This window comes from Choloepus didactylus, chromosome 1, assembly GCF_015220235.1.
Source record: "Choloepus didactylus isolate mChoDid1 chromosome 1, mChoDid1.pri, whole genome shotgun sequence".
In the NCBI taxonomy this organism is placed as follows: Eukaryota; Metazoa; Chordata; class Mammalia; order Pilosa; family Megalonychidae; genus Choloepus; species Choloepus didactylus.
In genome coordinates this window covers 59,567,054-59,578,920 of record NC_051307.1, presented here as the reverse complement: position 1 = coordinate 59,578,920, position 11,867 = coordinate 59,567,054, and the positions used below count along the sequence as shown (strand labels likewise).

Genomic DNA, 11,867 nt, shown 5'->3' with positions numbered 1-11,867 from the left:
TTTGACGTATGTCTAATACACATACTCAATAAAATTCTGTTAAGCCCATTCCACAACCCAGACTGAGAAACACTGTTCTAGTTTTGAGATTGTTTCTGTGTTTTTACCTATCCCCTAATTTTCTTGTTTCTTTGACAACAATCTAGGAATATTCAGTCTAGCAATTTTCAGAAAAGTTGAAGGTGTTGTAAAATGACAAGAAAAATGTGTATATGTGTATATATGTATATAAGGGGAGAGGAACTATGAATTATTTTAAATATCCAGGTTAAGAAAACAAACGCACCTCCATAAAAAGAGAACTTTTCTATTTCTTTCACATTATTAGTCTTTCCATGGAGTTATGTTAATTATCCATACAGCTGAGTGGATTTAGCAATACAGTATTATCATTCATATCTAAATATGATAATACATATTTATTTGCATAATTTATTTTTAACATTATCAGCAGAATATCTTGTGCAACATGTGGGCTTTGCACAGATACATATTTTTTACCTTTCTTCCGATATCCCATTGGAAAGACAAAAGTGATGTTCAAAAGGAATAAATATGCAGCATAAGTGAGAATGATATCACATCAATGAATTAGAGATTTTGGAAAATTTCTGAAAAACATAAAGTGGATAGCAAAGTACTCAAGGACAAAAATGAAAAAATAAACATATACAAGTATATATATCAGATATATACATACATATGCCATATATATACAATTTGGTAACAATACTAATCCATTAAAGTTACTGAAGGGAGACATGACAAGCAGTATTCTCTTTATGAAGAGTAATCTTGCAGCAGTGTTGGGGAAGTGAAAGGGTATCAGCCAGATGTAGGTGATAAGTAACTAAAGTTGTGCACAACACAGAGATTGGTAGTTTTGAGGGTGGGGACCTCAGTAGTGTCAATAGGAATGTTTGTGGGACTTCAGTGTTCAGGGAAGGACAGAGATTGGACCTGAAAATGGATAATTCATTAAACTTAAAGAATATGGAGTGCGGGGAAAGCTAACTTTGGAAGACTTTTCAGACACAACATATAACAAGCTCTTGCTCATTTTCATTTCATTCCCCAGTCACTCAGTGGGCACTGAGCTATCATATCATCTTAACATTTTGAATTTTTGTAATTTGCCATCAAACCTCTTGGATTTTAACAACACATTAAAAACAATATTTAAATATTACTGATTTGTCTTGCTAATTTGTTTTTTTTAATTCTAGGAAATTTGCTATTCTGTCACTACTCTTTCTTTTTTCTACCCTATGCCCCGACTTAATTCTCCTATGTAATCTGTTAGCCTTTTGAATTATTGAACCTTATCATATTGTCCAAAAACAAACAAACACAACTGGAAAGGGGCTAAGAAGGAATATGTACAGTGAGAAGTCACACAACTCTTCTTTTTCCTCATAGATGCAGACTCAGCTGAGAACACCCTCTTACAGTTTGGTTCTGTCTTCACTGCCTTAACTCACTTTTTATTTTATACTCATTGAATCTGTTTGATATGAGTCAAATCTTCAAGAAGCGAAATGCAAAATTTCCCAATAAAGTAGAATGAAAGATCTTTTGACAGTTAGCAGAAATCCTGGGGCTTGTCTGTGCTCACCCAAACACACATCTGCCACCACCATGCAGTTAAATGTGATATCAGTCTCCAGGCTATGCAGTTTTAGAAATAAAGGTATCCTACTTAAGTCCTTTTCAGAAGAATGACACTATCTTAGCATCTAATGCAGTTATAAGTCCATATTGAAAAACATACATGTATTTAAAATGTTTACATTTGTTTTCTGCTTTAAATATTTTAGTATGGCATAAATACTTGATTTAAAATTCCTAGAATATTTTTGAAAAATATAAACCAATATTTTCAGGAGCTTATTACATACTAACACCTCAAATCATTAAAAACACAGGGCATGGTATATATTCCTTTAATATGCTATTGGATTCAATGTGTTAGCATTTTGTTGAGAATTTTGCATTAATATTCATGACAGAAACTTGTTTGTAATTTTCTTATCCTGTGATTCCTTTATCTGGCATTGGTGGTAGAATAATGTTAGCCCTGGTTAAAATGAGGAAGTGTGAGTTATAAATATGTTACCACAGCAATTTAAAACACACACACACACACACACACACACACACTAGGACAATTATAATTACACACCAAAGCATAGCCACATCCAACTGCACAATTTTCTGTTTTTAAAATAGAAAACAGATATGAGAACCTCACTTTAAAATTTTTATTTTAAAATTTTATTCAGTGAATCTATGACTTTCTTATTTCTCAGGCTGTAGATTATTGGATTTAACAAAGGAATTATGACAGTATAAAACAGAGAGTCCATCATATCTTGATCATCCACCTGAGGAGATCTAGGGCTCGCATACATGAAGAGAAGTGGGCCAAAGTATAAAGATACAGAAAAGAGATGGGCTCCACAGGTGGAAAAGGCTTTCCTTATACCTTTTACAGACTTCTTTTGCAAGACAGTAAAGAGAACAGATGTGTAAGAGACAAGAACAGTCAAAATAGTGAATACCTGAATTGAACCAGAGAAAATAAAAAGCATCAAAAAATTAATAGATGCATCAGTACAGGAAATCTTAAGCAATGGTATGATGTCACAATAGAATTGATGTATTTTGTTGGAATTACAGAAAGTTAATCTGAATAAAAAGGCTTCATGAATTAAGATATGAAGAAACCCACCTACAAATGACCAGACTGATAGCTGGGTGCACAGTCGATTGGTCATAATCACTGGATAAAGCAAAGGCTTGCATATGGCTACGTATCGATCATATGCCATTGTAGCCAGGAGAAAACATTCTGTGGTTCCACTAAATCCAAAGGAAAAAAATTGTATCATGCATTCAGAGAGAGAGATTACTTTACTCTTGGCTAGAAAGTTGACCAGCATCTTCGGAGTCACAGTGGATGATAGACAAGCATCCACAAAAGCTAAGCACCCAAGGAATAGATACATGGGGGTGTGAAGGTGAGGGTCATTCCAGATGAGAACAATCAGTCCTAGATTCCACACCAGGGTGATGAGATATACCACCAAGAACACTAGGAATAGGGGGATTTGCCACTCTGGTCGTTCAGTAAGTCCAGTGAGAATAAACTCTGTCAGCATTGTTGCATTTTCCTTTTCCATGTCCTTTCTGGATTTTCCCTGAAATAAGATAGAGTAAATGTAAAAACAACATTCACTAAGGATATATAAGGTGAAAATAGAGGAAGAGGAGCTTAAAGAAAACCATCCTCTTATGAAATTGACATTTTGAATTTATTTACTACTACTGTAATAGGTGGAAACTATTTTGGGGAATTGAAGAAACAGAAATTAATGCAATTATTTCACTTCCAAAATTCATATAAATTGACAGATTTAGAAAAAAAGGAAAGACATTCTACATGTTAAATATGTAGGGCCACTGATGAGTGTCCTGATGAGTGAATTCATGTTTATGGAGAAAAAAGGAAATTAAGGCCTTGGATTATTAAATGAATTGAATGCCATGTGAAGTTTCTTGAACTTGATCCCTCAGGCAATAAGCATACACTGAAAATGTTTAAGACAAGGAATAGCATTCTAAGCTATTTTTAAATTAATTGACAATGTAGAAAAATAGGCTACAGTGAGGGAAAACTAGAGTAAGAGATATTAGTCAGGAAGCTGTTACTATGATCCAGTTATTCCCAAACCAGATTACACATCAGAACCATCTGTGGGAGTTGTGCAAAATAATGATTGTGAAATATTACTGTAGAAATTGATTTGGTAGGTCAAGAATGAGGTCTAGGTATATGCATTTAAAAAATGCTCCCCAGGTGATTGAAATGCATGTGAAGTGACTATTCCATTTGTTATATGATATTGGGAGTGACTAGAAAGATAGAAAGATAGATTCACAGTAATTCAGAATATAGAGAGTCACTAGGACTCAGTAACGGTTGTTAGTTGTTGGGTAGTTGGTCATCAACAATTGAAATTGAGAGCACAAATTAATTGGCAAATTTATGGAGAGAAATGTCCTCTGAAAACCCAGGTGCGATGTATTACTAATATGAGTCTACTAGAGCTAAATAGAAATAATGACTTGGAGTCATTGGGGTAATTGAAAGTATGATTATGGATCCATTGTAAAGTGTGTAAAAGGAAGATAGAAGGACAAGGAAAGAATCCTGAGAAAGTGATATTAAAAGGGTTAATGGATATATGTTGTTTTTCTTTTGGATGTCCTACATCTGATCCCCTTTCTCACCACGAGTCAGATGTTTCAAAGGCTACAGTGCTAGACCTAGCTTTGGCAAATCAAACCTATCTACCATGGATTTGGAATGTGGAGAGAGGGAGATAAGGAAATACAAGAGAATTTTGGTGGCATAGACATACAAGGCAGCAGTATCAAGACTCCAGCACATGCATCCTGCATCCATGATGATGGCATTGGCAGTCTGAGCTGTGCCATCTGAAGTTCAGCAGCTGTGACTGCAGCCCTAACTGAACTTGTGTTGGGGAATGATTTTGACTACTGACTGGCTACCTTCCTTTCTTGAGTCTTTCTAGAAATATTTCTAGCTGATTACTACAATTCCTTGTTAGAACCAATTTCCATTCAATAAACTTATTTACTGTTTAAATCTACAAAACTAGTTTCTATTACTTGAAATTAAAGATCCTGCCTGGTACAAAAGACAGACAAGGAGAAAACTGGAAAGTGTACTGAGCAATGCCCAATAAAGCAGGAGGGAAACTGGAAAGCCTATTGTGAAAGTAAAGAGAGGAAAGATACTAAAGAAGGACCTAAAGCTTTCAGAGGAAGCATGGCCCTGGCAGGTTAAGGAGTGAGTAGAGGTCACTGAGTTTGGAAATTATGAGATTATTATTGGCTTTAGTGAGAGCAGTTTCTGTTTCAGTTTTGCTATCGAGTGGTAGCAGAGAATAGTAAGTGAATCAGAAACAAGTGATGCATTCAACAGTGAGGAGAATGATACGGTACTCCAAGGTACTACATGAACTACTATTTGTAGACAAATGTAAAATTATTTTCCTGTGGAATATTTTAGAAAAGGAGAGAGAGGGAATCTGTTGAGGAGGAGAAGTAGAAAGGGAAATTTGGGTGAGTGAAAAGAAAGCAAGACTGAGGAGATTGGGAGAAAAGTAACAGACATGGATGGGTAAGTGTATGAAAATTAACCAAGGATAGGAAGGAAGACTGAAGTTTTTTGGTTGGTTGTTTATTTTAAAGGGGGAAATACTTAGCAATTTGGATGTGAATGTGCATTCTAACCCTGATGTTCATTAAAACTTCTGTTAGTCTTGGGAATCTTTTTTTTTTTAGGTCAAAATTCCGAATTTATTTTCCAGTATAATTTGTATATGAAGGAAAGAGCTTTGATTTTCAATTTGACTTCACAAACTGAGTGTATTTTTTTTCCATATTGACAATATGTTGTCTACTTTATCATTGCTACTAAAGTGATTAGACCTGATTTTCTTTGGAAATCTTGCTAGTTTTCCTAGAGAACACTTTTTTCTCCTTCAATGTGTTAAGCAGAATAAAATTGAGCCAATGATTAGATCTTGAATACAAGCTATGTAAATAACCCAAGCCAGTAATTCCAGTTCTTAAGTGGATTTTTTTCAAGGTAGGCTTTTAAGCAACCACAAATCATTAATTAATTGAAAACGCTCAGGTTTGATTTGTGTTTTGGTCCTTATTAAGTCATATATACTGGTAAAGGAAATGAAAGTAGACATTTTCTGCATCTATGTATCAAGATATAGATAGAGATATATCTGAAATTATTCTCAGACATGGCTGAAGCAATAAAGAAGTTAATATTTAAGTGAATTACATTAATAGAGTTATAATCAGAAAAGATGATTAAACAGAATGGTTATTTCTATCACTATAATCAGAATAATTTATTTATATAAGAATCACAATGACCTTTATCTTTAAACCTTGTTTTTAACTCTTTAATGTTCTAATTCACCAAAACTTATCTTAAAAGTCATTATCGTTAGGTTAACAATATAATAGAACATCAGTAATGGAACAATTCAGTCTTAATCTATTTTTGCTTATCCACAATTTAGAGTCTTTAAAATAAAATACACAGCTAATTCACTAATTCTTTTTCAATTTTTCACCAGTTTCTTTTGGCATCTTGTAAATCAAAACTAAAATAATTATAAATAAAAGGATTTTTAACTTTTTAATATAAGGAATAATGAATATTAAAGATGTCTTTTCTCTCTTACCAATATATTGTAACAAATTGTGGAGACTCTTTAAAGATGTTAGGCTTTCTAAAGCAGAAGCAATACAGTAGCACAAGAATGACATTAATATAGGTAGCAATTCTTTACACACTGATTCATTTTGGAGGTTTCATTTCCCAAACTCAGGAAAATGGTTTCTATATAAATTTGCTTTGAAAACAAAAGTAAAACCAATCATCAAAGTGTACAAGCGAAGTTTCCTTAAGAGCACACCAAGATTCCATTTATGACAAAGCTGTTCAACTGGGCATTGCTGACTTGGATACCTATGAGAATTCCAGGTTTTTCCACAGGGAATTACAGACTTTTAACTCAAAAATGTCGTCATTGCAGACACATCTATTGGTAGCAATTAAAATTGCCCTTTATGCCACATTTTCCACCACAGATGAAACTTCTGACATGTTTGCAAACTTCAGTTTATGCATAAAATTTGTTTCTCTGATTACATTGAAGGCCATGGTCTTGTCTGAGCTATAAAAACATGATTTTAATAAGGGAAAATACCAGATTCCCTTCATGAGTTAACACCAAGCAAATGCCTCCCCCCCCCCATTACAAACTGTGGCTCAAATTGCTGATTACTTCACTTTAAGCTGATATCTGAAGGAGGAATAGGAATCAACAAGGCTAAAGTCAGGTAGAAGAGCACAAGTAAGAACAAAGACAAAGGACTTCAGCAGAGGTGGCCTAGCTCAGTGATTCCCAAATATTAAAGCCTATGAATTTCCTGGATGTCCTGTTAAAATGAAGATTCAGATTAAGCCTGAGGTAGGGCTTGAGAGTCTTCATTTTTAATAAGGTGATGGCTGTGGACACATGCTATCTACAGGGCCTAGATCATTGGAGGAACTAGGTTATTGGAGGATTAAAAAAAGGTTAATGGTCTGGCTTGCAAAAAGACAAGCAGAAAGATACCAGATGTAGCCTTGGAAGCCATCATGGGTAGAATCACACATGTTCTCGGAGGCTGACTCAGGGTCTTTTTTTCTTTACATTAAAGGCAGATTACTGAAGGATTTTGAGCATAGTGGTGACATGTTCAGATATCCCTTTTGACCATTAGCAGAATAAGTTATTAAATAACATTCAGGAAAATAAAAGTTAACCTACTTATTTGTGATATTTATATGTGATATGTGAATAGTGATATGTAAATATTTCCACAGTAAGAGAATGCATTAAAAAATATTTTAACCTCCAGTTGGGTCATGGTTTCTAAGATAGGAAGAGATGGCATACTTTTCAGTAGACTCATTTAACAATTAACCTGTTCCCATATAATTTTGGAGGGAAAAGCCAAGAAATGAGAATAAGAAAGATAAGAGAATCAGAACTGCAAAAACTCTGAAGAAGAAAGAAGTAAACAGTATGATATGTAGAGGTAGCTCTTAACCCAATCAAAACTTGACTTAAACTTACTGCTCTCTTAAATTTTATGTAATTATCTTACACACTTTTGCCTATCTTTAAAAAGGTCTGCACTGCTGCTTGCATTTCCTCACTTCTCATTTACTCTTTCTTTTAAACAGCTGCGTTGAAGTATAATTGAAATACAAAAATATTGCACATATTTATAGGGTACAACTTGCTAGTTTTTGACATATGTATGAATTTGAAAAATAATCACCATAATCTGGATACTGCACATATCTATCTAACCTCAAAGTGTCTTATGTCCCTTTGAAATTCCTCTCCACCAATCCCAACCCATTACCAATCACTGATCTACTTACTGTCACTACATATTTGGCATTTTAAAGACATTTAGGTATTGAAATCATCCAGTATTGTGCTTTTGTCTTGCTTCTTTCACTCAGCAAACTTATGTTGAGATTCATCCACTTGGTTCATGTATTAATAATTCAATTCATTTTACGGCTGAGTAGTAGTTCATTGTATGGATATATGGCAGATTATCCATTCACTAGTTGATGGATATTAGTTGTGTGATTTTTTTCTAGTTTTTGTTTATTACATTTAGAGCTATTGTGAACCTATGTGCAGACATTTTGCGTGAATATATTGTTTTATTGCTTTTTTGTATATACTTAGATCGGAAAAGCCAGATTGTTTGGTAGATTTCAAATGTGTAGAAGATTTCTATAAGAAATTACCAAATTGTTTTCTCAAGTTAAACAATTTCACATTCCCACCAGCAGTGTTTGAAAGTTCCAGTTCCAACACATCCCTGACAATGCCCAGCATGAGTAGTCCTTATAATATTAATCATTAGTTATTTTAATAAGCGTATAAAGCTACATTACTGTGATTTTAATTTGCATTTCCCAAATGACTAAAGATTTGAGCATCTTTCTATGTCCTTATATGATATTCTTATATAGTCTTTGGTAAAGTGTCTGTTGAAATATTTTGCAAATTTTTAAAGTGGGGCATTAGTTTTCTTATTATTGAGTTTTGAGAGTTGCTCACATATTCTGGATATAAGAATTTTATCAGATATATGACATGAATTTTTTTCTCAAAGTCTATGTTTTTTTCATATTCATAATTATGTTTTTTTTTTTAAAAGCAGCTTTTATTTTGGTTTTGATGGTGTGGTTCATGTGTCAACTTGGCCAGGTGATGGTGCCCAGTGATCTGGTCAAGCAAGCACTGGCCTAACTATTACTGCAAGGACATTTCATGGCTGGTTAATAAACCAGAAGGCTGGTTTCTCAAATCATCAACTCATTGCATCTGTGACTGATTACATCTACGGTTAACCAAAGGAGTGTTGTTGACAATGAGAGAATCCAATCAGTTAGATTTAACTCAATCAGCTGAAGACTTTTAAGGAAGAAGAGAGAACTTTCACTTCTTCTTCAGCCAGCCAGCCTCTCCTGGGAAGGTCATCTAAGAACTTCATCAGAGTTGCCACCTCGAGGCCTGCCCTATGGAATTTGGTTCTGTGCATCCCCACAATCACATGAGACACTTTTATAAAATCTCCTATTTACAAATATCTCCTGTTGGTTATGTTTCCCTAGAGAACTATGACTAATACAGTTTAATCCCAGGAATGGTTCTTGAGAAACAGAATTCTAAAATGGGCTTTACAATTGGTTTCCTACTCTGATTAGATTCAAAGGCACTAATGACTCTATTTCCAAAAATCAAGATGGCATTGACAGAACATGGTGTGAGTTGGCAAAACAGACATGAAAATATCATTTGATTCTTCTAATCATACTCTTGTATGAGGCAAGGCTCAGGGTGACAGTGTTTTTGATACCTTAACAGAGTTTTGTGGAATTAAGAGGTACAATGATGTTGGCTGTTTGTTCTTAGTTATACTGGATACAGTCTTAAGAGAAAATGATGAGTTGAAGAATTCAAATTTGCAACTTAAATGCCATATGAAAGATTTAAAAGTTTTTATGTGTTCCCTGAAATAAATCTTATTTCCTGTGGCTGCAGACTTGAGATTTCTGAAAACCAGAACCAGAGTCTTGATGTGCAAAGAGCAAATTTACAATGTATATAAAATCTCAACCTCACAAGGTCTCTGCTGTTAAAGTAAAGGCATGTATGTCACCAGAAGGAAAGTGAAGGTCAATAGATGGGAATGTATAAAACTGAATTCTGTGGTAGGCAATGTCTGTGATTAACTGTGCAAATATTAGAAATCTCTTTCATGAACCAGAACAAATGTATGATACTATAACTAGAAGTTAATAATAGAGGGGAATATAGGGAGAAAATATATACCTATTGCAAACTATATACTACAGTTATATGAGCACTTGAGAAAAATGTGTATCTTCCTGTTGTGGGGTGAAGTGTTCTATAAATGTCTGTTAAGCCTTGTTCATTTATCATACATTTCAACATCTCTGCTTCTTTATTGATCATCTGTGTAGATGTTCTGTCCATTTGTGAGAGCAGTATATTGAAGTCTCCAAGTATTATTGTAGAAGTGTTTCTCCTTTAAGTGTTGTCAGTGTTTGCCTCATGTATTTTGTGTTACTCTAGCTTCATGCATAAATATTGATGATTGTTATGTCTTCTTAATGAATTGTCTCCTTGTTTGTCTCTTTTAATTGTTTTACAATTCAAGTCTAATTTATCTGATATTAATTTAGCTAACCCCTATCTTTTCTGTTCGTTGTTTTCATGAACTATCTTTTTCCATCCTTTTTCACTTTCAGCCTATTTTTGTTCTTGTGTCTAAAGTGAGTCACTGGTAGACAGCATAAAGATGGTTCCTCTTTTTTTTAACACATTTGGCCAGTCAATGTCTTTTTATTGAGAAGCTTAATCCATTAATATTTAATTTTATCACTGTAATGGCAGTACTTTCATCTACCATTCTGTCTTTTGGATTTTATATGTCTTACCTTAGTTTTTCTCTCTTTCCTTTTACCTTTCCTGATAGTCTTCATTTCTGCACTCTTCTCCAATACTCTCTCTCCTGCCTTTTCTTACCAGCCTTTAGTACTCCCTTTAGTATTTCTTGTAGCACCAGTCTCATATTCACAAACTCTCTTGGTGTCTGGAAATATATTAAAATCTCTATTATTTTGAAGGACAGTACACTGGGTAAAATAAACCAGAAATAAAAACAAAAACAGTATAATGCCTCACTAATATGGACTAACCACAATGTGCAAACTCTGAGAACTGAATCTGAGAGCATAGGTTATTAGGGGAAGGCTTATGATAAAGGTTCCTAGATTATAAGCTCTTACAACAGTCACATCTATTCATGAGCTGTAATGGTTATTTCTAAATTCTTAGTCTCTTCTTCACAGTACAAGCTTTGTAAGGGCAAGCCCCAAGATTGAGGGCTCAGCCTACTAAATTTGTAGTCCCCACTGCTTGTGAGAAGATCAGCAATATCTCAGTCTCTCAAGGGAGCTTTTTTCTGAGAATTGAATCTTATAGCATAGATTATCAGGGGAAGACTTATTGTAAAGATCCCTACAGCAGTCACATCTATTCCTAAGTTGTAATCATTACCTCTAAATTCTGAGATGCTGAGATCTTTGTGTATAACCTGATCTGTCCCTGGAATTTTGGGTATCTCTGTGACAACTGAGACACAGAAACAGAGTTCAGCAGCTATGAAAGTCAGCATTACCCCATACAGCAACTACACAATGGAGGTAAAGAAGAGTTTTCCTGGAATACAGGAGATCCCCTTGGGTGCTTATTATTACTACCATACCCTGTAATTAAAGTCAATGTAAAACTGCAACTCTCAATCCAGGAAGGATAACAAAGGCCCAGAAACTTTAGGAATGAAGGGTCCTGGGTTGGATCACCCCACCAGGCAAAGAACCATGGCCTCTGAAGTGCTTGCTGAGGGTAAAGGGAGATGGTAGTGACATTGATTGGTGAATCAAGACTAACTGCAAAAAAATTTGTCTTTACCTCATTTAAAATTGTATCAAGGTCCATGGAGGTTATGGGAGAATGTTGTATTCTTGTGGCTTCACAGGCTCCTGAAATCAACTACTATCACATGCAATCCATCTGACTTAGATGTTAGAACTCAATGAAAGTTAGATATTATTTGGAGGCACTTAACAAGATGCTAAGTGG

The 11,867-nt window shown here is 34.5% G+C and overlaps 1 protein-coding gene across 1 annotated transcript; it reads right to left on the bottom strand.

The window, feature by feature from the left end:
* Window positions 1-2,261: 2,261 nt before the first annotated feature.
* On the bottom strand, window positions 2,262-3,182 carry LOC119531879 (olfactory receptor 5H2-like). The gene has a single exon (XM_037833707.1). The coding sequence runs from the start codon at window positions 3,180-3,182 to the stop codon at window positions 2,262-2,264; it is 921 nt and encodes a 306-aa protein (XP_037689635.1).
* Window positions 3,183-11,867: the final 8,685 nt, after the last annotated feature.

What these genes read in the sequence shown, in the direction of transcription:
- LOC119531879 (XM_037833707.1), bottom strand. Translation starts at nt 3,182, where the DNA reads ATGGAAAAGGAAAATGCAACAATGCTGACAGAGTTTATTCTCACTGGA.